Source organism: Tursiops truncatus, chromosome 20, assembly GCF_011762595.2.
Source record: "Tursiops truncatus isolate mTurTru1 chromosome 20, mTurTru1.mat.Y, whole genome shotgun sequence".
In the NCBI taxonomy this organism is placed as follows: domain Eukaryota; kingdom Metazoa; phylum Chordata; class Mammalia; order Artiodactyla; family Delphinidae; genus Tursiops; species Tursiops truncatus.
In genome coordinates, this window is record NC_047053.1 from 32059889 (window position 1) to 32087451 (window position 27563).

General features: G+C 42.4%; 1 protein-coding gene across 12 annotated transcripts in view; it reads right to left on the reverse strand.

Annotated features, from left to right (window-relative positions):
* ACACA (acetyl-CoA carboxylase alpha) overlaps positions 1-27563 on the reverse strand; it is a 277855-nt gene that overhangs the window by 80619 nt on the left and 169673 nt on the right. For all 12 annotated transcript variants that reach the window (XM_073797821.1, XM_073797819.1, XM_073797818.1 and 9 more), the window contains 5 exons: positions 23312-23432; positions 22633-22743; positions 5534-5677; positions 4827-4947; positions 1567-1663 (listed from right to left, as the gene is read on the reverse strand). In XM_073797821.1, the coding sequence (XP_073653922.1) occupies positions 1567-1663; positions 4827-4947; positions 5534-5677; positions 22633-22743; positions 23312-23432 (594 nt within the window). The remainder of the gene's footprint in view (positions 1-1566; positions 1664-4826; positions 4948-5533; positions 5678-22632; positions 22744-23311; positions 23433-27563) is intronic.

Consider the following 27563-nt stretch of genomic DNA (forward strand, 5'->3'; position numbering starts at 1 on the left):
AGTTTTGGCAGCACTTACAGTAACAATCCCAGAAGAATACATTTATATTTATTTCGCGAAGTGCCATTGCTTTTGAAAGAAGCTAGCTCCATTTGTGCTTTATATACTTGTGACCATGTGTATGTGTTTGGAGTAAGAAGCCCCAGAACTCATCAGATGGAAAGAAAGAAAGAAGTCAGAGTGAGTGCCGCAATAAACAACGGCAGAGCTAACCAAAGCCAAGCTTGACTGAACTTGCTCACAGAACAGTCCTGTTCTTCCAATCATAAGTGTAAAGCATTATTCTCCTGTTTCCTATGGGAGGATCTTAAAGACCTTAACAAAGGTCTGGCTTTCTCGGTCATGTTTTTTAAGGACGGGAAAACTGAAGCAGAATGGATAAGAGACACAGTCTCAAAAAAGTTGCTTGTAGTGTCCTGTGAAGACTAACAAACCAGTAGGTCCTGAGTGGGGGGGCTCCTCCCCAGTGGGAGTTCTGCCAGGCACAAAGAATAACCCTCACTGGGACTCGGAAGCCTGCGGTGCGGCAGAAGCCTGGGAGGCCGGAGAAGATGGGAGCTGGTCCCCGGGAGTCTCGGTCCGGGCAGACTCCAGGCTGAGTCTTACTCAGAGCCCCAGTGAAAGATCCCGCCTGGTGGGATTTGCCATCTGATGGCTCCTGGTCACTGGCAGCACAAGGCGTGCTGACCTGCTGGACGGAGAGCACCACAAAGCCTAGAATTATTTTCGAGGCTGGAATCTAAATCTCAACCCAGTGTGGCATGTTTGAGAATCTTGGGCAGGTGCCACTTTTCACAAGGATAAGGAAACCTGATTGCCCCTGAGAGGAAGGTGAGCTCCAGACGTGGGTCCCCGGGGCGGCGAGTCTCCGAGGTGCAGAGCCAGATTAAGATCAGCCTCGGCGGTGCTCGTTACGGCGAGCCTGGCAGATTATTTCGAGCAGAGCTCGCTGTTGAGTGAAGCACTTCTTAGAGTGGGTATTAAAATTTAATAGAAACTTCAATTTCCCCCTTGAAAACTAGAGGTATCCCTGCAACCAATTCCAGCTTATTTGACCCACTCCTGTTTCAGGTAAATTTTTTTTCAATTCAAATCTGATGATAAGCCAGTACAGTGCATTTGTTACTTGAATAATCTCAATGCCATGAAGGAACTTCTTCCGGTTACACAGATCTTTTGGGTGGGTTACAGAGAGAAGTAGATGAGTCTGATTCACTGGCCATCTACTCCTGAAAGAAAATGGTCTTTGGGGGATAGAGTGGGGGTCACTGGTGAGCTATGGCTCTTGTGGTTGGGCTGTACAGCCCCAGAGAGCTTTTCTTTCGGTATTATGAAAAGGAAGTGTTGCCAAAACCAGACTTCAGATTAAACGCATCATTAGAGTGACACGCTAAATGGCCACTGGGAACCAGTGCTCCAGTTATGCTGCCTCGGGCATGACTATAATCCAGTATGCTGAGAAAGTTTAGACAAAGAGAACGTTATTGGTAAAAAACCTATACAGCCCTTTCTTTTCTTGTTTTTAGTTGGGAGGAAAAAGAGCTTCCAAAACAAAAGAGCTCTTACCTGGCTCTGCCAACTGCCACAGTCTGTGCCCAGGGCTGCATGATCTCCGAGAAAGAGCCATAGTCAAAAAATCCACTCAACCACTGACCTTTCTGGGCTACAGAAGGGAAACAAAGAAAACAGAAAATTAAAACGGTCAATTCATTCAAAATACACTGGAATTGGCAAATTGGAGGTTGGATTTGGGGGGTTATTTGTTTTTAAACGTATTATAATAGATGGAAACATTAGGCCCCTGAATGTTCATCTGCCTTCAGACCTCCTCTCCTATTTCATTTGCTAGTCTGAATAAAAAGAATCATTTATCAGCAAAAGCATCATTTATTGTTAAACGATGGGGTTCAGCTAGCAGAGAGAGTTTGCGTCTTTTAAATAAATAACCTGGCTTTTTTCAAAACACCACAAACATTTGTCAAAAGGCAGCCAAGTCATTGAAGATGTTTTCAAGAAGTGTATTTCTATTTTAAAACTTAGCTTACAATTTTGTTTGATTCCAATGATTTTCTTTTAATGGAAAGCTGAAGACAGCCTAATGATCAGATGAGGACCCAAATTTGAGGAAAAGAAAAGGGACTCAGCTTCTCTGCTAGAAAAGCAACAAGATACATCCGCTTTATTTACTGCTCAGAAAGTATAATCTTACTACAAGAAAGGGCCATTCCTGTATACTCTTGATAGGAATCAAAAATATAATGGTTCAGATGAACACACTTTATGTCATTAACCTCCTTTGTGCATAGAATTTCCTTCACTGGCAAGACACATAAACTTTCAACATCTTAGTTTAAGATAACTTCTGTTCCACAGGTATCCGTGTTTGACCAAGGCCCCATAAAAGCTTCTGCAAATAACTGTTTCCCGGCTGCCCTCTCGGCTCATAGTTTCTCAGCAAGTCTTCTAATTTGAACATGGCCCTCCGCCCCCTAAAAACTCAAGCCCAAAACCAATTAAAAGTGGAGATCCGAGCAAGCTAACCTCTGCTGACTTAAACAGGATGGAGAGTGTTTTATCAAGACTCAACTTGTAATTACTGTGTTCTACATTCCTTGCCTCTATGGCCCCAGTGTAAAATGTGATCATCCGTTTCAAAATTATCTCTCTATCATGAGCCCAAAGCCGATCGTTTAGATTCTGGTCTCGTGTTGGGCATCAGTTTGAAGAATATCACGGCACTATCTCCTCTAATAAATGACTTTAACTTTTCACCTAGGAGATATCTGCTTTAACTTATCACAGGGAATCATCTGCTTTCTTTAACGCTTCCACTAAATTAAAATCTGAAGTCACTCGATTTGGGAGCGAGTGTTAGCTGCACAAGAGACAGCAGGATGAATTACTAGGGAGTCGATGAAAAAATATTATCCAAAACCCAGAAAACTTAGTTTATCACAAATTCATTTTATTCTGTGGATCTCATTAATAATAGCCAGGATAATGCCCATCTACACACACACACACACACACACACACACACACCTGTTCACCCCATGAAAGAGGGCTCAAATTTGGATAAAGGTTCTAAACCAAACTTCTAAGTACATCAGGATATTGAAATTCTAACTTTATATGCTTGGATCATTTGATGGTTCTTACTTCAATAGTAATGATTTGGAACCACAGAATTCATTTCAAAATGGAAATTGTTTTTCTTTCAAACCCCTCCTGTCTTATATGTTGACTGACAGAGGGGAGTCATTGGTGGGCTATGGCCATTGCAGGTGGGCTTTACTGGGCCTCCTCAAAGAAGAGCAGGTCATGCTCAATTCAGATGCAGAACTTAGAAGCCAGCTAACGTGGCATCCCGTAATTCCCAGGAGAACACTCGCTAAGTCTTGTTCTGAATTCTGCCAGAAAAGTCCTGTATTTTAAGGCTGACAGGTATCTTAGGTTCATAGTTCTTATTATAAATCTTGGTATAAAAATGAGAGGTAGGGAAAAAGATTACTATGGTGATTTTTCTGGTGATGTAAGAAAAAGTATTTAGTTTTATTAAGATGAACAAGAAAAGGCATTGAAGACAACAGGTAACATTTTAAATTAAAGTCAGCCCTCCTCTGGTGATTTTTTTACAGTATCTATAGTTAGGCTTCAGATTAAGCCCAACTCCTACGTATTAGCTGTGAGACCTTGCCCAAATCACTTAACTTCTCTGAGCCTGTAAAACGGTCATCTCTTCTTATCTCTGAGAAGTAGCAAGTCCAAATAAGATAGTGTATATGGAAGTGCTTTACAGGCCCACGTGGCTTAGTGGGTGCCCACAAAGGTGTATTAAGTCTTCCTTATGAAGACTTCTTTCTCTTTCAACAAAATCACAATGACTCTTAAGTTTAAGGAATTATCTTCTGCATTCCATTCTTCTTTTAGATATAGCCTCTTTGGGAGGAAATAGTTGCAACAAACATGGAAAAAAGAACAAACACTTTCTCAAAAAGCCTAAAAAAAATAGATTCAAAATGTAGCAGGGGGGTTTGGGGCTTCACAAAAGAACTTCCCACTAAATAAGGTTTGTTAAAATCGCCAAATGGACAGACAAACAAGAATGTACATTTGCCTTACGTGGAGTTGCCTCTTTTTTCCCCTCTTTTTGTTTTTTAAGTTTGGTAAAATCAGCCCCAAGACAGAGGGATACATTAGATAAACATGGAGGGAGGGCTTGTTCTTACTCGATACAGTTATCACATTAAAAGTTCTGCACAGTCTCTTCATGAATAAATAATCTTACAAAGCAACCTTACATTAATAACTAAGGCACAGATCAATACTATTACCAAAATCATATGAGAAGAAGGGCGCATGCAGGGTGGGTGCCCAGCAACAGCTTGCTGGGAAGAGTGTAGTCACACTCTATAGTGGAGGGTCTCAAAGACCTTTCCCAGAACTTAGCTGATCAATCTCTGTTTACAGAGACTAGATGGTCAAAGATTCTGGTCCTGTAATTCTATGACTTTATGGCTTATATTTAACTGTTTTAAAGTCTTTGAGCCCATTAAATAATAAGTGCTCTAATAACAGAAAAGAAATGTATTAATGACTCCAGTGCTTATGACTCAATGGCTGATTTCATTCATTTTTCATTTGTTCTTGAAGGATTTTCCACTTTTTTCTTCAGAGAGCTGTTTTTCAGATTTCCCTCATTTCCAGGTACTTCAGTGGCTTTGTTTTCTTTGTCATATACTATTGTGCAGGAATTGGTTAGTGATTGAAAGGAAGACTGGAAGTTTGAGGGCCAGGGTGCCACAGACCCTCAAATGTGTACATACTTGGGTGGGGACGGCCTGCCAGCATCCAGCGAGGATCATATGGCGTCTTTGTGGGAATAAACTCGATGACTCTATCTATAGGATCCTTGGAATTCAGGAGAGGAACTGAACTGTGTACACTCTGAAAGGAGATTGGGGGGGAAGAGCACAGCGGTCAGTGAACAACTCCAACTCAGCAACAATCGTTATGGACAAAGACAGCAGGGACCACATATGGAGTCACACCCGTTAGTCCCAATCATCAGCTAGAAGAACCCTAATCTCGAGCCAAGCCCTGAGGAACATGTACAGCTCTCAAGTCTCATGTAGGAGCCTGGCAGAAAGTAGGGCATTCTGACTCCTGGTTTCAGTGTGCCCAGGCTCTCCGACAAGCTCCCCAGAGGGGTGGATACCGATTACAAAGGGGAAGACCCACAATGAGGAAGAAGCCTTAATAAGCTGGGATCTGAGCCCAGATAGGACACGAAGGCTTCTGTGGCTGGAAATCATCAGAAAGGGGCCTAACCAATGAAATCCAAAGGCATTTTAAAGGTAGGAGGTAAAAGATGGCTTTAAGGAAAAAAAAGAAATCAACGGCTTCCAGAGAACATATCGTAAAAAAATCCCTCTACTATAAAACAGTCGCACACGCAGAGGCAGTGAACTCTGCTGCAAAGGCTGGGTGCTATGGGCTTCCTCGGTGCTGGAAGGAAGGGGGGAGGGCTTACCTTCGGCATGTAGGACAGCCAGTGCAGGACAGTGAACACCCCTTCAAAGTCATCACAGACAGTGCTGTGGGTCACCCCATTGTTATGCATGATCTGGATGCCCCCGAGCTGGTTATTGGAGGTGTATACTTCCCTTCCGAGGACCTAGAGAAATAAACAAGGGAAAAGACATCCGTCCAGACAGAGAGAAAGGCAAAGTCTATTTCGTAATTCCCACGAAAATGGATTCTTTTCTCCACAAGACAGAGTCCAGCCTCCGTGGGTTGTGCTGAGGGACTATCTGGACCTTTGTCCTAAAAAGAAAACTTGGAAAACACAAAAGGCTTTTAAACAATCACGTATTCTGTTGCAATTTAAACACCAGCAAGCCTCTCTCTCTCTCTACTAGCTGCCACAGATGTGCGTGGCATACTTGACTCTGAGCTGAAATCATGGCAGTGGTCAAGCTTGGACCCTGAGACACAGGCTACGTCATCGCCTGCAGGCCTGGCCGAGCTGCTGCCTGTAGGCACAGTAGAGGGAATGTGCCTGTCTTTTGACAACCTCAAGTGATGAGTCTCAGTTAAATAGAAACACTGTGAGGTTTGGATGCCTCATTTTTTAAGGGTTAATTTTCCCCTTTACATTGGATTTTTAAAGCAAAATCCTGAAGCAACTCATGACACATACATGAATGAACCCTTGAGCCGACAGTCCTCTTTGTGTGCTGGGCGCAGGGTAGTGATTTATACCCAAACCTGCCTCTCCTGCGTCCTTCCCTCCCAAGGTTCCAGGGAATTCAGGGCCTCAATTCCCTGGTGTATCCATCCCTAGAGGAGTTTAACCCTTGTGAGGTTGAAGGGCATCTGCAATTGGGAACCATAAAGTTTCCTTTAAAAAAGAAAAAAAAAGGAAGAAAAAATATTCTTCGACTTGGAAATTGTAGGGTTTCTTTTTCCCTTGAAGATTGGTTAATAATTTCTTTCAGGGAGGGAGGTTTTCTGACCCAGCAGATGGAAGCTGGGCGGCCTGATCACTGACTACTGCAAACTTCTGAGTGTGTAGTAATTGCCAGTCATCTATGGTAGCCCTGGAGAGCTCTTAACGGTTGCAGAGCGCTTACTGTATTTTACCTTTTCTCTTCCCTTTCCTTCTTTAGAAAATAACCATAACACAAAATTTCTTCCTTACTTTTATTCATTTCCAGTCTCTGGGGAGAAGCGAATAAATGAAAGACCAGCAAATTCTACCTGTATATTCCCATCCTGCCCCTTCCTGTTAGGAGCTGGTTCCTCTGCATGCTGGGTCAGCCCCAACATCAAGACCTGCCAAAGGCTGAGGAAGGTGGTGGCCAAAGCAATGACCTCCATGTGACCCAGCTGGCCTTGGTCCCATTTAACTTCAGCTAGGAAGGATGGAAAACACTCTTCTGAAAGGAATATGGGAAGCAAAATGGCTCTCGGATTACTGCTTTCCTCGCTAAGGAAGCACAGAGAACAAGCCTTTGCAGGCAGCCCTGAGCTGAGTAACACAGCAGCAGCTCCTTTGAAGGAGCCCCCAGATCCAGGGAGGCCGTATCTGACCACTGGGTTCCCATCCGCCTCTCGGTCTGTCTTTCATCTCAGCCCAGGCGCTGTGGCTCTTTTCTCATTCTCCTGCTGTCTCTTTCCATTTGCCCTCTCCCTGACTGATACACTGATCTCTCGGTCACTCAGCTTTCTGCTCCACTGAGTCCATATTACTAATAACACCTCCGCCACGGCCAGTTTACCTCATGAAGGCAGGAGCACATCATTACAAAATAAACTCATAACTTTGACATTCTAGCAAATACTCGCCATTTGTTATTTTTATGGCTTTAGTCTTTCTAACAGGCAGAGGGCATTACATACCTGTTTCATTTCTATCTTTAAATGTGTGCACAGGCACACTCGCACATGCATCAGGAAGCAAAACAGAATGAAAAACCAACCCCAAACAAATGTCCAAAGCAGTCAGATGACGGGGGACCCTGGTGGAGGCAGAAACCCTGTCACTCAGGGAGGCCGTGCTCTGATCTGGCTCCGGTTTTATGGATGTCATAAACCTGATGGCCCACAACTGGTCCTTCTGGGACAGACGGCCTCTCTGCCAGAAGTCATTCAGTGTGATCAGCAGTATTTTTAATTATTAAAATAAAATCGGAAAGGGGGAAACGAAATAAAAAGGAGACACTGTGCTGACCCTGAATATCTGATACCCACAATCTATGACAGGAGCCCAGAACTGCTTACTGCCTAGAAGACAGAGCTGGGGCTATTTTCTGCTCAGAAACGCTATTTTCTTTCCCATGAAACACTGTCTCTAGTACTTGATAATGTCCAACCACTTAGAACCTCACACCTCTCCAAAATCAGCAATGAACCCATCGAGGACCAATTTCAGAAAAAGGGACTGAACCAGACCAAGAGATGCTTAGCTGTTCAAATACACCTTCCTCGGATGTCTTTGCCCCTTCATTTCAAAGAGGAAGAGAGCCTCTAGAACTGGGCTACTCCTGGAGGCCCCCTCATCTCCCCATTCTACCCCATATTCTTACAAACTAATAGGAGACAGACTTGGAAGGAGCAAGAGTTTAATAACTTGGTATGTCTTCCCTTTACAAGTGGAAACTCAGGCTCTGACGTGCTGGCATTGTTCTGAAAAGGCGGCAGTATTTATACATTTCTTCTCCTCTGGGTTCAGAAAGAAAACCAGGGCTTACCACAACGAAGAACATTACCCTGGGCTAAAGAAATGTTTGTCATGTAAGAGGATTCATTTAATTTGGGAATTAAAGACAAAAATTATAGGACAGACTAACAGAGTATCCGAAGAGCTCTCTCTGATCAGCCTTATCACATGAGGTAGGGGGTGAAGAGGGGAAGGACACACAAAAATGAAACCTGCTTCACTAACCACAAACAAATGCCAACAATCATAGCTACTTAACAATCAGCGGAGAGAAAGCAGGCGCCTCCAGGTCATCTTCAATGACCATATGCCTGGAGCATGCACCAGGAGAATGAGGGCACACACAATAGCTCCTGATTTATAGGGGTCATTGCTGACTCAAGTGGTTTTAATGATTTTAGAATACTTCACAACAAAAGCTCCAACTGCAAAAGCAGAATCTGGGCGAGGACAAAATCCATTCTGCCTAACTCTGAAATGATTGCGCTGGAACAGTTACACTAACCCTGATGAGCACTGAGGAAGGCAAAGTAAAGAACCCACTGTTTTATTCTTCCATCTACTGCCCTACCAATCTTCTACAGAAAAACCTGGGATAAACAACCCTCATTTACATAATATTTTCATGAAGTGGGCAAGATTCATTCACCAATTTTTTTCCAACTTGGACATATGCATTCTTGTATAAGTCAAGTTGCTTGCCATGTTCCAGTTCCGAAATTATTCCTCTCACATTTTATACTGCATGATACAAACTTTTAGTTTATCTGCGCAACAAGCATCAATAACCACTTAAACACAGGAACCACTCAAACAGAGGTGACTCTGATGAGGCCCCACTTTGCTGCCCCCAGGTCTAAGTGGAGAGGCAGTGCCATGCGATACTAGGAACAGGCACCATCTCAGGTCCCCCGCTGAAGAGTGCCCACGCCGCAGAGCTGAGCCTGAAAGAGGATCTCCATTCACTCTCCATATAAACTTCAGCCTCATCCAGCACTTACAGCTGGCAGACCTGGGAATTAAGAGCGCTGCATACAGCCAGTGATTAGCAGAACGCAAATGTTAAAGGCTCCACGAAAGATGCTGCATAGCCTTTAGAAATTCTGAGATACACAGGAAGTACAAATGAATGCAGCTATACATACATACATGCAGAGGCCTTAGCCACTGCTGCTGTTGCCCCTTATCTAGAGACACTGCAGACAGCTCAGGTTTACCACAGCTGACAGGCAATGAAAACAGTCTAATAGACCGCCTGCTCTCGCCCTTAAATCCCTTTTTGGAGATCAAGATAAACACGTTCTTCCCTTCCCCAGTGCTCCAGACATTTGACTGAAGTGGCAGAGCACTGTGAGGTTTTGTGCAAATGAAATCACTGTGTAATACTGAATGAATGTAGTATTTACTTGTCAGGATGTTTGTCAGCACACAGGCACTGAGATTTCCAAGTTTCATAGATGTAACTTAGCTCAATTGTTTTTAAAAAATTGCTTTTGTCCTGATATATACATTATGTTGGAGACCTTTCGACTTATAAGCAAATATTTGCAATCATGTGCTGAAGATGTGAAAAATAATGATGCATATCGATGGAATAAAAAATGAATTCTGCTGCTTTCCTCCCTCTATCCAACCTTTCCCCCTTTAAACATTCCTGATGGGTCAGTTAAAGAAGCAGGGGGTACAAAAGTCCTCCTGCATCTGAGAATTAGGCTACACGAGCTGAGTCCTTGCTGCGATACTCCATCTCATTACGATATTTCTATTCTCAAGAGGATGTGAGGAGGGGTTTTGTAAATTTCCTGAGCAACTGTCATCACTGGACTTCATCCATGATTCTAGATATTAAAGTCATTCTGGGGACCTGTCAGGTTATCAATAAAGGTTTGGCTAAGGCAGAAAGAGAGAGATGAGAAAGAATAAGTGGGAACACGGAAGAAGTATTAAAACGGGAACAAAAGAAAGGAGAAAGGATGAGAGAGGAAAAGGGAGGGGGGAGAAAAAAGAGGAAGGGGAAGAAAATATGCAATAGCTCATCTACTCATGCTGCTAACACCCTCCTCCTTGACCTGACAGGACTACATTTTTAAAAGCTGACAAGTAATTCAATCTCCAATTAACAGTTTTAAGTGGTGCAGCACATATTACTGTGTAAATGTTTCTCCAGGAATATATCCAAGGGTGAATGGAACTAAATCTCTAGGGAGACAGGACCAGTGCCTATGAGACCAAGAATACTTGGGGGTTCCAAAACACAGTCTCTGAATACAAAGACTCAGGGTTACAAGTTCCTCTCCCCACTTTGTTGCCACTATTGTCACTGGCAAACCCTCCAGAGCTGGTTGGCAGCTGGAAGGCTAGGGTTGGGGACCAAGAAGGGGCACAGTAACACACTGCTGGCACAGAATGGGAAAGGCTCTGGTGTGAGCCACGGCTGGATTCAACACTGTCCACCGCAAGACCAAAAATCTCTCAATTAGCAGCAAAATTATAAAGTGATCAGGTTTGCTGATGGATAAACTGGAGTAAAGGGACGGAGCTACCAGTGGTAGAAAAGATATTTAGCCAAAGAGAAACTGAGGTGATACAGGCCAGAATTGACACTGGGAAGATCTCTGTTTACTGAGATGTAGGGAGAACAGAGGAATGAGTTAGACGGCAGAAGGATGGTAAGGATTTGAAGACAGACTGGTGAGGAACAGAGACGCATTTTTAATGTAACTGGGGTAGAGAAGAGCCACGTGACAGTTTACTTGTTAAATGTATGAGAACAGGCATAGGCTTCTGGAGTCAAAACTGATGTCAAACGAAATCACTCACCTCAGGGATCCATCAACTGCTCCTTTAGCTACAGACTTGAGCATACTGACAATAAATTTCTTCCAAAAATAGAAAAAATTTTAAAGTGTGGTCTATTGAGGTATAATTCACATATAGTAAAATTGTCCATTTTTAGGTGTACATGAAATTTGCCATCACATAGGCATATAACCACCACCACAATCACCCCAAAAGTTTTCATCAGCCCCCAAAGTATTCTCATTCCCTTTGTAATCAATTCCCTTCTCCCACCTGACAACCACTGATCCTTGTGTCTCAACAATATTGCCTTTTCTAGAACGTTATGAGTCTAGCTTCTTTCAGTCAGCGTAATGCATCTGAGATTTATTCATGCTGACGCAGGTGGCAGTAGTTCCTTTTTTACTGCACAGTACTATTCCATTTTATGGAAATAACACACCTTGTCCATCTCTTTGCCTGTTAGCAGACATTTGGGTGGTCTCCAGTTTTTGGCAACTATGAATAAAGCTGCTAGAGACATTCACGTACAGGTTTCTGTATGAATAGACATTTTCATTTCTGTTGAGTAAATACCTAGGAGTAGGATTGCTAGGTTATATGGTAAGTGGATAACTGACTCTATTTTTTTAAAAAAGCTCAACTTTTTCAAAGTGGCTGTACCATTTTGCATTCCCATCAATACACATGAGAGTTCTAGTTGTTTTGCATCCTTACCAACACTTAGTACTGTCTGCTTAGAATTTTTTATTTCAGTTAAGTGGTGTCTAATTGTGGTTTTAATTTGCATTTCCCTAATGACTAATGATAAATATCTTTTTGTGTGCTTATTTACCATCCTTATGCCTTTGGTGAAATGTCTGTTCAAATTTTTTACCCATTTAAAAAGTTACTGGGTTGTTTTCCTATTACTGAGTTGTGAGAACTATATATATGTGTGTATGTGTGTGTGTATACACACACACACACACACACACACACACACACACACATATTTTTTTTTTCCAGTCACCTCCAGTGGTTTTTCTGAATAGGATATTGGATGTGAGGTTGGTGGAAGGCAGATGGCTGTGTGACTGTCTGCCTGTGCCCACCAGTGGCGAGGCACAGTTTGGTGCCTGCTGGGATCTGGCTTCTTGGGGAGTAACACTGACCTTTCTTTCATCTTTGCAGCCTTTTTGTTTGTGTTTTCTCATTTACATCTGATGGGAAGCAATTTAATGTTTTCCCCTTAGAACACATGAAAAGCTTGTTATTGTCTTTTAGCCTAAATTTAAGCTCAATGAGAGCAGGAATCATCTTTGTACACCCATAGCATAAGAACAGAGCTTTACACACAACAGGCACACAATAAATGCAGGTGAACTGCCATAATTCTCACTGCTCTATCAAAACTCAGCTCTGGTTTGTATTTTCAGCAAGCTGAACTACTATAAGCAAATGAAGTCTTTCCTATTAGTGTTATAATGTGTAGCAGATTCTTTAAGCAAAATGAGTGGTTCAATTTTCCTCTCCTTTTAGTTTTCCCCAGTGTAGACACTGGATTTTCCTTTCAAAATTCTTTACCTGGGCTAGAATTAAGCTAGTAACTCTATGTACTATAAAGTCATATTATACTAGCGTTGCTCTACTGAACCGCATAAACCTGCTTTAGCTGTTGAGAAGACATTTTATCAGAGGGTTAGATAGAAAATGAAGATACCCAAAACTTGATTATATGTTCCAATGGTCTTGACTTCTCATATTTGCATCTTATGCTGTTGGATAAATTTGGGTGAGGGGCTTCCCTGGTGGCGCAGTGGTTGAGAGTCCGCCTGCCGATGCAGGGGACACGGGTTCGTACCCCGGTCCCGGAGGATCCCACATGCCACGGAGCGGCTGGGCCCGTGAGCCATGGTAGCTGAGCCTGCGCGTCCGGAGCCGGTGCTCTGCGACGGGAGAGGCCACAGCAGTGAGAGGCCCATGTATGACGACAACAACAACAACAAAAATTGGGTGAGTTCTTTTCCTTAATAAACACCGATTTCTCAATTTCTCTTATGTGCAAACTATTTTAAAGGGCTTAAATTCCAGACTCTGAGACATTTAAAAAACTAGGAACCAGTGAAGAATCAACCAGAAAAACCTGAAGCCTGGGCATGATAATCTACAGCTCAATCTAAACAGCTCTGAAAGCTTCTCCTTTCATAATTCAACACCCCTGACTGTGTACATCAGCTGATTAGACTGTGTGAAGATGGCCACTCTGAATGAGAGGGGACATAGCCAGATTTGGATCCATGCACAGGGGACATTCCCGAGAATGATGAACAGCCAGGAGTCAGGTTTCTAAACAGTCTCGCTTCCTGCGTCTTTATCATATTCACACAGCAGTCTGTGCACAGCCAGGGACCAGGTCTGTCTTCCCCCTGGAAGACTGAAGTCCTTGCATTTCTAATCTACCAACGTGTGCAGTTCTTGCACTTTTAATTTATGAGCGTGTGGGGGGGACCTCTCTGACTTGGAAACATATTGGCTCGGTCTAATGCTTGGAGATTATTAAACTCAGAGCTATGCTCCACTATCAAGTCTACAGATCTTTTATTTAGAAGATATGGTGCTCTAAATGCACAAAGAGCTCCCTGTCACCTTCACATTAAAGCCCCTAGTGCCTGGTAAATGGAATTATATAGCTGTCATCTCCTTTCCCCAAAGTTTTAAGAGTACAATGGGCTCATTTTTTCACACTCCATCCCAGCTTCAGAACTAAGAGACCTACTTTGTATTGATTTAAGGTCTCAGAAATAAATAAACCTGCTTCACCGCTGTGATTCACAACAAATTCATGATACACTATTGCATGATATATTTCAAGCTCTGGCTCTGGCTCTCTTTTTCCTCTGGTGAGTGATGGGGGAGGTGGGAGGTAGTGGGGAGCTGTGAAGCTGACAGCTGGATGGTTATTGGAGATGGCTGCTGACTGCAAATCCAAGAACAGACACTGTTGGAGGAGTATGGGATTTTTTTTAACTGGGGGGCAGGGGTGAAAAGCTAATTTACTTGGGTTTCAGGCTGGGGTTGGGGGAGAAGAAAGGTTAAGGGGAGAGGAGAGGGAAAGATGGAATAGCAAAGCTTCAACTGAACACTAATTTGCAAAGACAGAGCTATGAACATGTGTAGAAAGAAAGGTGAAGAAAATCCAGCATAAGAAGGCGTAACATCTGACTGGAAGATGAAAACGCCAAGCTGCTCTGCTTAGGGCACTGTGCTGGCAGTCCTCAGGGGGCACTTAGCTTGAGTTCAGGGACAAGGTTTTATTAGAGGCAGAACGTGCAGAGACCCTACACGCCACAGAACCTGTGAAGTGGAGGCATCTCTTGATTCCAATACTCGGGAAGCATCCCAGTCCGGGAGGCTGGAATGGACCCTCTAGAGAGAGGGTAGAGATGTTATGGAGGTCCACACGTATGAAGTGAGCCAGAGACTGCTCCCTGAGCTGAGAGGGTAATAAGCTCTAGCATTTTACATTTGGTTTGTGTGCCCATAGAGCTTAAGATTACCTCAGTCTACAGCACTTTTATTGATTCCTGAAATAAGCACCACCAAACCATGAGTTTTAACCACTACCTAAATATGTAGCACTCAGAAAGACCTATCTTTCAGTCATGTATTAGGATCCTGACTTTCGATACAGCAGGTGATGGGCAGGTCTAAAAGCCTTGCGTGATGCCACGTGGCAGTCTCCTACGGTTCCATAGAGTACTACTTCACAGTGGTGAGTTTTAGCTGTTTCTCTAGTAATTACTAAGTATTTCATATTTTCAGATGGCAAGAATGTTATTTATGAGTCCAATTTCTTTTCTATCTTTGAAGAGCATTTTCATCTTCACTACATTTGTTCTTGAGACAAGACCAGACTCTGAAAGCAAAAATACATGGGGAAGAGTTTGGTTCTGTTAAGTTCTACATAAGCCAGACCATCAAACTGGGAGTTGCTTTGTTAATTTTGAACTACTTTTTAAGAGGTATTAGTTTGTCTTACAGAGAAACAGACTTTAGCCAAATATAAGGAAGAACTTTATACAGATGAAAGGGATTGGCTGAAAAAGTACTGAGCTCCCCTTCAGTTGAGTTTTTCAAGCATAACTGAATGACTATTTGGTAACGGAGTCACAGAGGAAATTCAAACAACAGTTGGGTGGTTGGACTTTTGAGGATCCTTCCACTCCCAACGATTATAATTCTATGGCCCCTTGGTGTCATCATGAATGATATCACCCCTTCCACCCACCATGGGGCATTTATTCTTCCATAATATGGATAAGAAACAAAAAAATTTTGAATTGTTATGCTTTACAACTCCTATTCCTAATCTTGCTAATATGTAATAATTTTACACATCACTGATATGTAATCTCACTAACATAAAATTCTCTCACATGGAGTCACTTTTTTGATCCCCTCCAACTCCTTCCCCCTCATCTATCCTAACACGGTTCCCTGGCTACAAATCAAGATACATCTTCATAGCGTAACAGAATACTAGAAATTAAAGACAATTTAAGATTAAGAGAACCTCTGGCCTTCACCTTAAGGTGGGAAATGTATTTTAAAAAGAGGAAATTGAGCCCCAAAGAGATTAGAGCCCAATGTTGCTTTACCTAGTAAATGGAAAGGAGAGGAATAATCAAAAGTTTTTCATTTGCTTTTTTTTAAAAAAATAATCTAAAGGCTTTGAAACTTCAAAAAGTTTGAGCACATTTACAGTAGTTTGTCAAACATGATAATTCCTGAGTCTCTATTTAATGCCCAGGCAGAGACTCTCAGCTTTGACTTGATGCTTGTGTGGGTCTCCCGTCCTGAGTCTCTAAGCCACCATGCCCACATGGGCTGTCTTAGAGAGCCAGAGGCAATGGAGCTCTGAACAGCAATTCTACCAGAGAGCCCAGGATCAGACTTCTGGTATATTACCTTGACTCACTAATGGAGTCCAAGATACCTGGTACAGTTTCCTACCAAACCCAAGGAACGTCAAACGAAAGACAAATAAAACAACCCCCCAGACAGAGTCAGGTGTGCCCAGATTTTGTGTGTGCAGGGGGAAGGGCTTGAAAACTAAGGGGATGTGCCCACTGCAACCCTTTCTGAGAACTCGTTCATAATGCTAACGCGAGGCTTACTCAGGAAGCTCAAATGCCCTCTTTAGAAAGGAGAGCGATCCCATCTGGAGCTTCAGAGCACAGGGCCTGTCTATTGTGAAAATAGGTAGTTAGGGACTTTTAAAAATGCAAATTGCTGGATTGATCCTTAGAGTGATTATGGGCTATTGTATCAACAAGTCCCTGGGGACTCTTGCAGACAGATGAGTGACACATATACTACCCTATCAGGACTGAACATGGGGCCTCTCACATTAATGGCTTTCCAAAGTGTGTGATTGTCTTTAGATAACATCTATAGGGGAAGTCAATACACGAATGTACGCCACAGTGAGGACTGACATCTAACATTTTCTTAAAGGAATTTTTGCCTTCAAAGGGTCAGAAAATAGAGAGAATGCTGTGTTTGTATTTCCCTTCCAGGGCCTGGATAATGAGTTGCAATGAGAAAGACCTCTAACCGCATCACAGGGAAGACCACAACAGTGCCAGTGATTTACCAGTATTAACTCATATAATCCGCACAAGAGCCTGGTAGATGGGTACTATTACGATCCCTGTTTTACAATTAACACAATTGTGACCTGGAAGGGTTAAATGCACTGCCCAAGGTCACACAACTCACAGGCGGCAGAGCCTGTACTCAAACATTAGCCAGTCTTAACTATTCCACCTCTTTCAGTTATGTGACAGTTACAATGCTGCCTCACAAAAGAGCTAACGAACTGCCCCCTTGCTTTCTCGAACCTCTGGGACTGACTCTCACGTTGAGCGAGTGTCACATAGTCATGGGTGAGGAGGGAGGATGCATAATGCAGTCCCCTGGTGCTACAAGCTCCTGGGAGGAACTCTGATACTGTACCCAATAGAGTCACATTCCACATTGTACAGACACATAAAAATATGTATTTGGAGACTAAGGTCCAGAGAAAGACTGATACCAAGTCTCAAAAGCAAGATTAGCAGAATTAGCCCCCTACAGGCCTAACATATAGCCCTAGCCACACTCATCACATAATTGTTTTTTTCCTGGCAGATTCAGTGGAAATAGGGGCCAGCTCTCGCTAAGGGGAATGAGATTATTGGATTTTTTCTTTTTTTTGCCTTAAACCAGAAGCTTTAAAATGCTTATCACAAGAAAATCATATATCACCTCTTGAATGAATCTATAATCTATCTATCAGGCCATGGGCACATGCCTTACCTCCATAGACAGTAACTGTCCAGAGGACAAGTCAAAAACTGCAATTCTGCTTTCTTGGTACACAGAGAGAGCTTTCACCAAGCCTGGGGCAGTGGATTGAGAACTGGCAGGCTCTAGTCTACTTCCCTTATCATGCTAGGTCCTCCCAGCCTACCCACCACCTGATGTTACAGTACACATATTACACAGAAACAGAGAAGGGGAGTGGAGGGGAGAGGAAGTGGGTCCGGAAGTCACTGCAAACGTCCAGTGGCACCTTGACTTAGGAGTTTATGACTCTACAAATTGTCACAGTCCCTCAAGGGACTATCTTTTCAGTTCCCCAAACACACAGATTGCTGCCTTTGCCAGGCCAGCATGACTCACTTTGAGCAGGTAGTCTGTCATGTCCATCAAGTCCGCCCTTACCACTCAGTGAGGCATTCTGAGGGATCTGCCCACCAACAGTCTACAGTTTGTAGAGCTGGGAACCTATGATCCACTACCTGGAGTGACATGAAAGAGCAGGCCCTTAGAAGCTTCTCTTCCTAATGTCATCACTCTCATGATGTTTGGACAAAAAATAAAATGACCGGACTACCTTCTCTTCTCAGGTCTTGTGGACACTAAGCCCAGGGGACTGAGCGCATCTTAAATGAAACTCGGGGATGTGGAAGTTCATGTTCTGCTGCTCGTTCTAGTCTTTGTCAGTGGAACTAGGTTACTTTACCTCTTGCTGTTTTTGTCTTTCCATCTGTAAAATGGCCCTGGTGCCGCCAGCCCACCCAGAAGGTAGCAAGGAACCAGATAGATGTTCTTGATTTTAAGTTTCAAATAAAGTCATGCAGGCTGCCTCTAATCACCATCTCATTACCTTGAGTTCAAATGTCAACTCTGCTTCTGCAACACTTAAGGAAACCTGGATCCTGTATTTCTCCACACCTTTGTAATATTTTGAGTATTTTACAAATAACTGCAGGCAACAGAGAGCAAGACATTCAAGGAAAGAGCATACACAAATAATGAGATCACAAGGACAAGGGATCAAAAGACGCATATGCCGAGCACTTTCTGGTTTTGGAACAAAAGACAGAGTGGCAAAGGATGGGGCCCCGTAAATAAGATGTGTAGGTGAACGGTGAAATCACTGAAAGAGAAAAACAGGAAACCGCCAGGATGGTTATATTTTATATGCAGGTGACCACTGTTGGCTACAAAAAGAAATCCTTTAAAAAGTAAGAGTCTTTGGAAGCAAGAGGTTAGAAGGTCTAAACTAATTAAAACCAGGTCGGCTAACGACAGGCAACATCACGTGAGCACTGAGATGGAGAGTAGCTATAAAAGCTTGATGCGTACATTCAGTGTATTAAGTTGGGAATACGTGTCTCTCCAGCTTCGTATCTATTAAAGGAACAAACAATTTACATGTGGCTGCATTATGGGAGTGTGATATGTGGAGTGACAAACCTTTCTCTTCACATCCAACTATGTTCAGTCAAAGCAGAGATGGGGTGGAGGGGGGTGAGGAGGGGAGGAGAAAAGCAGGGAGAAAGAAAGTTTTAAAAAAATCTCTGCCTCAGCAAAAGTTTTCATTAAAATTTTAGACAAATGATCCCTGTGTCCTTCTCCCTTGCTGCCTGGGGCTCCATGCTATTTCTATGCAAATAACAACCTCGTGGTTTATATCTTATTATTTCCACCAGAGCTGCAGTGAGACATGACCTGAGACGTGTAAGAGGTGGGTGGGGGGCTGGGGGGTGGAGTTAGAGAGGAGAGAGAGAGAGAGAGAGGAAGAGAGAGGAAGAAGGGAGAGACAGAGAGAGAGAGAGAAAGATGAAGTGGGTGTTCACTCAAGTGTGAACAAATATTGTCAGGAGTGAGCGTCAAGAACAAAAAAGAATTGCAGGGATAACGTGTTTATTTCAGTCCCCCCACCCGCCCTTGCAAACCGGCACCTTTTAAAATTCATTGGGCATCAGGCGATCATGCACAATCCATCTGCTTTCACTTTATCATTTGCATTTCATGCCTCCTGGCTTTTGATGTGCTGATACTTTGATGCAGTCAGGAGACACGCATTATCATTATTTCAATTTTCAAAGGGGTCAACGGGATCGGCACTTGCACACACAGATTTTTTTTTCCCCCTACAACCTCTGCACAACCACCTCCCTTCTTATTCTTCACCCTAATGTTTAACGTAAAGGATGAAGACTAAAAAGGTAGGGGTCAAATGTTTACAGTCTAAAAGCTCGCATACACCGCCTACATTCCCGCTTTACACAGGTACACGCGTACGACAAGCTAGATGGTCAGGGCTTGTGGAGTCTCTACAGGGTTTCAGACACAAAGACTCTCACACCTGGAGACTCAGGGAGGCACACAGACAGAGAAAGAGGGATCTAGACGCAAGATACAGACACAAAGAGAAAGAGACCAGCACTCACACAGGAAGAGGCATGCACTCAAAGTGACCTGGACACACGCCCAGAGGATGCGAGACAGAGATTCCTATAGGAAGAAAAGGCAGATGTGCAAAGAGACACCAGTGCAGACAAAGGCAGGACGTGCACAAGGAGGGAGGCAGAAGAGGCAGTCTGAGCGTGTGGCTCCTTTCTAGTTTCCTTTCTCGTACCTGAGAGGCAAAGGGGCAGACAGGACATTCTTAATCAGTTTGCATGAAATCGGGGGTCTTCCAGCACCACGCTGCACATAAGAGGCAGTGACATGAAGACAGTGAAGAGGGCAGAGCAGGGTTAAGTAACCCCTATAACTGATCACTCCCTTCAGCTACAAATGATCGCAGCCTTCTGGAAATGAGCATTGTGGGGTAAGTTACAGCTACAGCTTTACTGTCTTTTCCCTACAACTAGACTTCTTTAACAAGGAGCCCTGCAGGCTAGGAGGAAGATGAATATAATGAATTTGATCACAACAATTCAACCGGGTTTTAAGAAAAAAATCCCTAATGCTTTCTTTGTGGCAGGATTGAAATTCAACTAGCAAGTTTTTAGGAAAAACAAACAAACAAATAAAAACCCCAGCAGCAGCGACAACAACACACCACCACCACCTTTGCTTTTCAGGATATTCTTTGGATATCAGGGAGAAAATTAAAAACTCAATGTAACAAGATACTTTTCAGAAATCAGCTCTTTGTTCAGGTACGGGAACATTATGGAAATGCAGGTGTCTTCTTTAAATTCTATCCTCACAGATAATGGTATCTACAATTCTCTTCAGCATTCCTCAATATCTCATCCTAAGAAGGTATCCAAAAGAACAACTTAAAAATAAAGTAAGTTTCTCCCGCAGCAATAACCTCCCTCAGTAGAGGCAGTTCACAATCTTTATTTCCAGGCTACTCTCCAAAAAGAGAGCAGGACATCCAAGTTTGCCTTTGTTAGCACTGCTCTGCCTTTCCTTGGAGAGAAAGGCAAGCCCAGAGAAGGACATGAAGTTTATACAAATGCAGAGAGCAAACTTATCACATCACGCCATTCTCATTTCTGACATCCCCAAAAGCTAATTGGATTGATGGCAGTGTCAACTTATTCTAAATGGGAATGATAGGATAGGACACTTAATTCCCATCCTTCCACTTGAAAGCCAAGGCTTCATAAACAGTTTGCGTGAGTCTAGTAAACAACTTAGCATGCATATAGCTCCGGAAGCACAATCACCAAACCGTGTAAGGGAGAGGAAAAGGAAACTGAAACTGTAATGTGAGCCAACACTTTGTGCCAACTACTAGCTGCTTTTACCTATGTTTTCTCATTTGATGTCCACAGCATCATTTAGAGGTGGAAATTATCATCCCCCTTTGACAGATAAAGAAAGCTGAGGAGTTGAGGGGTTATACGAGTTGTACGAGGTCAGTCAGCCAGCCAGCCAGCCAGCCTCAGACAATTACATATTCCTGGCTCTGGAGAGAAAATAATTTTCCTATGCCTGCAAAGAAGTCAGAACTATACTGTCGGGGACTTCCTGGGCGCAGTGGTTAAGAATCCGCCTGCCAATGCAGGGGACACGGGTTTGAGCCCTGGTCCGGGAAGATCCCACATGCCGCGGGGCAACTAAGCCTGCGTGCCGCAACTACTGAGGTCTGCATGCCTAGAGCCCATGCTCTGCAACGAGAGAAGCCACCGCAATGAGAAGGCTGTGCACCGCAACGAAGAGTAGCCCCTGCCCACGGCAACTAGAGAAAGCCCGCTCGTAGCAACGAAGACCCAATGTAGCCTAAATTAATTAATTAATCAAAAATCAAAAATAAAAAAGAACGACACTGCCCTTTGTATATTCAGGTATTCTTAGATAGTTTTCACTCTTGCAAGCTGTGACCTCACTATCCATTTTTTTTCCCTCTCTGGAAAAGCCACTATGAGCTTGGATTGAAAAGGCACAAGCAGGGCTTCCCTGGTGGTGCAGTGGTTAAGAATCCACCTGCCAACGTAGGGGACACAGGTTCGAGCCCTGGTCTGGGAAGATCCCACATGCCGCGGAGCAACTAGGCCCCTGAGCCACAACTACTGAGCCTGCGCGTCTGGAGCCTGTGCTCCGCAACGGGAGAGGCCCGCGCACCGCGATGAAGAGTGGCCTCCACTCACCGCAACTGGAGAAAGCCCTCGCACAGAAACGAAGACCCAACGTAGCCAAAAATAAATAAATAAATAAATAAAGTTGAACCTTCTTTTAAAAAAAAAGGCACAAGCTTTTCTTTTGCAGGGAAAATAAATCTCCATGTCATAGTCTTTCTCAACAATCCATCCATGCATCCATCCACCCATCTTTCCACTCAATAATTACCAAGTACTTCCTTATGTACAAGGGACCATCATATGTGCTCCTTTTCAGAGGTGCTTTCACAAATTTCTCAAAACATTAAAACTTGATACCCTCAGCATGTTCAGGGGATGTTTCAGAGGTAGCTCCACGTCTGGGAATAGATCTCACATCCCTCGCTCACAGATGAGAAAAAGGGAGGGAGGGCGGAACAGAAGCATTCAATTAATTCTGTCTTTCTAGAAGGACATCAGAACGTAAACTCCTCACAGCAGGAGTTTTATATGGTTTGTTTACTACATAGCAGGGCTTGGAATAGGGCCTGGCACATAGTAGGTACTCAAAACACTCATTTTGTTGAATGAATGAATGAATAGGCAGGGAAGATGGAGGGGGAGGGGAAGAGATAGACTGAGGAAGCCTTCCCCCAATCAGGATCTAGAACTAGGAATTCACAATAATCCTCCAAAAGCTTCACATACTTCTCCCAAACCCTAGAAACTTACTTTGTTGAGGGCCCCAGCTCCTGTCAGAATTAAGTGAGAATTTTCAACCTGGATGGTTCTCTGTCCCAGTCGGACAAGGTAAGCCCCAATCCCAATGGCCCGGCATGTAACCTTAAAAAAGAATAAATTCGACATGTCACATATTTATGTTCCCTCCCTAGCTATAATAACTAAGGCACAGATATGTAAAATCCACATTAACAGGAAAAAAATATTGCTTTTTTAGGAAATCTGTTTGATTAATAACAATACAAAACCACAGTTTCCTGGTTAAAGCAAAGAAGGTACAGAATTCATTCAATGATTCAAGTAACAGTTAAAGGATCATATGCCCTTTACTTCTCTTACACTTTTGTTTATTTCACAGATGTTTGGCATCTACACTAGAGGTATGAACAAGGAAAACAGTAAGAGGAGAAGAGATTTCAGCTGTTAATACTCTGGTAGAATATTTAGAGAAATGAGAAGTTAAGCTAAAGGCTAACATGAGGTGCTAGGTTTAGCTGGGAAATTCAATTATTTACATTATCCTGCCTTCCTACTTTCGTGCACAATTAAAATCAAATTGTAGATATACAGTTTTTAAGAAATGCTCCCATTTGGGACTAAGTAGTGGGGATGGGAGCAAAAACAAACCCTAGTCAGCTCTTCAAACATCTCATGCTCTGGCAAGATTTACCAGGCTAATGGTGATGATCTCATCATAGGCCAACGAGGATTCTCCAGCAATCATTCCAGAACCTCGAAGGTTCTCTGCTCCAAGTCCCTCTTCCTTCCCAATGATATCGGTTATCTTGTACCTAGTGGATACAGCCATGCCAAATTATACAGGTTAGACACGTTAACAACAATCCATTAAAAGAATAACCACCATTAATAGGCTGCTACAAGCATACTGAAAGCTTATATTTAATACCAGGCCTGTACTTTTTTTTTTATACTCTTCATTCATATATCTTTCCTTCTTAGCCTGGTGCCTATTTTGTCTGGAAGCAATATGGTATAGCAGAAAGAGCAAAATCTGGAACTAAGTAGACAGGTTTAAATCCCTGCTCTGACACATACAGCAGTGTGACTCTAGGGATAATAGTAACTTGTGTAAAATGGGATTTATAGTATCCACTTCTACGGGTTGACATGAAAGTTAAAGCAGCAAGGAGAGGGTTTGACACATAGGTGGCGCTCCGATGTTAGATACCCTCTCTTACTTTCTAGGACAAGTTTCTTAAAAGCAGGGTCAATGTGTATCTATCTCTAATAAGCAACAGCTTTTAAATCAACAATTTTAGATAAATGTTACATAGGAATAAAAAAAATCCAGAGGCACAGTGAGAACACTCAGGCCAATTTCTCGAGTCAAAAATCCTCTCTCTTTCCAAGACAAGGATGGAAGGGGAAGGTCAACATAGTGCACTCTATCCCTGCTCCTCTGTAAGTATCAAGTGTATACACGAGAGTTCCTGGCATAGTCCTCTGGAGGGGCAGGGGGAATGTGTGTAGAAGTGAAATGCTGGACAAGTTATACAGAAAGCATCCTGGGGATCCAGAGGGAGCCACCCATCTGCCTTCTCGGCAGGGGATTAGGAGTGATAGCTGATAATGGGAAATGGGAGATGGGGAATGCAACTCATAAAAGAAAGGAAAAATACAAAGTTGGAAGTAGAGATGGACATATATTATTTATTGTTCCATGTGTACCCTTAAGGCTTGGCACTGGGCACAGTTTTAGAAATTGAAATAATAAATAAATATCCCATAGTGCCTCTTAAACTATTTATTTTTTTGCTCCCATATTTCTGTTCCCTACTTCCAGCCTTCCATCAATTCCTTTTCTTTGCCCTTGCTGTTTGTCTGGGGCTTTGCGTTTCTGCTTCCCAGATTCCCAATAATCCCTTCTCACAATAATTCCCCAATTCTTCCTTTTGCTCTGTATCTAGACTCTAGTATAGTTAGGTTACAGGTAAAGCTCATCTCCCTTAAGGGGTTAATGAGCCACATTAATTTGGTGGTGGTGGGGGGGAACGTGTCCTTTTAATAAGGCCCACACGCCATATAGTCACAAATACTCATGGGCCCAGTCAGCCTTCTTTGCAAAGCAGATGTTTTCCCTCCTCAGGAGTGCCTACTGCTTCACAGGTGTTTGTGATTTGTTAAGTGGCATCTTCTCCCCTTGTATTATATGAAAAAGATTAAAAATTTCCCATTTTCTGCTCTGTGATCTGAGCCTTCTACCTTTAAGAGTATCATTCTTTAAAGCAGTACCAGGGACTTCCCTGGTGGTCCAGTGGTTAAGACTCCACGTTTCCACTGCAAGGGGCACGGGTTCAATCCCTGTTGGGGGAAATAAGATCCCCTCGTGCTGCATGGCATGGCCAAAAAAAAAAAAGTAGTACCAAATTTTAATGTTACTTATAATAAAAATCTTCGTGTAGTGTAATATAATTAACAAAACATGTTCATGTATATCATTTTTGATCCTCACAGCAGTCCAGTGTGATAGGGAATATCATCTCCATCATCATAGATAATGATACCCAGGAGTTTTGATTGCTTACTATGTGCTGAGTTCTGTGCTAAGGGCTTTACATATACTGGATAACTTGATCTTCATCATACAGATGAGGAAACTAAAGCTCAGAGAAGAAAACTGACTTGCTTTAACAAAAGCAATATACAAAATCAATAGCTTTCTGAGATACCAGTAATAAAGAGTTGAAAAATATAGTGGCGGGGGTGGGGTGGGAATCCCATTCAGAGTAGCAAGAAAAATGCAAAACATATAGGAATATTTAAAAACTGGCAAAATCCCACCATACCTATACTGTAGACCAAGACATCCTGGGATGGATGCCACAGTGAACTGTCGGGTGCACTGAAGGATATTTCAGATTTTTGAGAGAAACACTATGATATGTGATATCTGTTGGATGCCTCGCAAACTACTAGTTTTAAGTAGTTCATGGTTTAACATGAGGTGCTGCTACATTCCTTCTGACAATGTCCTATCTTTGCAAAGCTGGGTTTTCAGTTTCTGTGGGGAAAAAAAAAGTTCTACACAAAAATCAGTGCAGAACAAAACGTGAGGGTGGCTATGTCCAAGCTGATTCCAAGGTTTGCAATGTCGTATGGGTGCAAATATCCCATTAGTAAGTAACTCTAATTATTTAAGAATAGAATAAAATTTTTTCAGTTATGTGTATTATACAGTTGACCCTTGAACAATGCCAGGGTTAGGGGCATCAACCCTCAGCAGTTGAAAATCCGAGTGTAACTTGTAGTTGGCCCTCATATATATGGTTCCTCCATATCCATGGATGCATATCTGTAGATTCAACCAACCACAGATGGTATAGTACTGTTGTATTTACTGTTGAAAATGTCCACACAGAAGTGGACCCGCACAGTTCAAACCCACGTTGTTCGTGGCATAAATACTTATGAAGCTGTCTGGGTCAGCTTCCTTAATAATCAGAAATATTAGGCATATCTTTTTGCCTAAAGGTGTTATGAAAAAATTACAGAGACAGTAAAGGTGCTGTGAACCAAGAACGAGTGGGAATTTCTGGCATAATCTATATAAAGAAAACTATAAAACTTTAAAAAATACACTTAAATAACTGGAAAAACATACCATGTTTCTTGTTGGGAAGAGTTAATATTATGAAGTTCTCGGATCTTCCTAAATTGATTTATAAACCTAATGCAATCTGAATCAAAATCATTACGGAAAGTTTTGGGGAATTAAAAAAAAAATGAGCCTATCTGTAAAAAGACAAAAATAGTTAATAAAACTTGGGGAAAAATTAAGAATGTGAGGAACTCTGGCCCATTAAAGTAGTTAAAATAGTGTGGCGTTAGTCCAAGAATAGAACAAAAAACAGAATATAAAGCCTGGTAATTGAGTTAAGATTATTATAAAAGTGAGGAAAGTATGAATTATTCAATAAATGGTATTGGAGCAACTTATTAACATTCTGGAAAATACTGGCAGATAGATTATAAAAATGTTCAACTTCACTGGGGATCAAAAATACCAGTTAAAATAACAATTGCTGTTTTTATCCTATTTTATTAATTTACAGTAAACAGTGTTGGCAAGGGTGGAGAAAAAATTAAAGAGGGGAAACAAGCACTACCATATACTGCTGGTGGGAGTGTAGCTCTTGGGAGGACAATTTGAAATTATCCAAAAAAATCTTTAAAAAAATGGACATACTGGGCTTCCCTGGTGGTGCAGTGGTTGGGAGTCCACCTGCCAATGAGGGGGACGCGGGTTCGTGCCCCGGTCCGGGGGGATCCCGTATGCCGCGGAGAGGCTGGGCCCGTGGGCCACGGCCGCTGGGCCTGCGTGTCCCGAGCTTGCGCTCCGCAACGGGAGAGGCCGCGGCGGTGAGAGGCCCGCGTACCACAAAACAACAACAACAAAACAAAACAAAACAAAAATGGACATACTTTTTGACCAGTAATTTCACTTTTAGAGATTAACCCAAAGGGAATAGCCAGAGATATTCTTCAAAGTTTACATAAAAGAATGACCAGCCCAGGGATATACCAGTAAAAACCGGGATAGTCTGTATGTTCAAATATGATATATTCATTATAATGATTTATATGAAGCCATTAAATATCATATTCTCAAATAATACTGTAAGAATATATAAAATTTCTCCCTAAATAATATTTAGTAAAAAGAACAAATTACAAAAGCCCTTTTCTATTATGATCCCAATTATGTAGGAAAAAAGGTGTGTGTGTGTGTATATATATATATATATATATATATATATATATATATATATGACAGAAAGAATATAATATACATTAATAACTGTGATCTCTTGGTAGGACTGTAGCTGATTTTTACTTTTTCTTCATAATTGTTTATATGTTCCAACTTTTCAAAATGAATAATTATTATAAATATAGTTTAA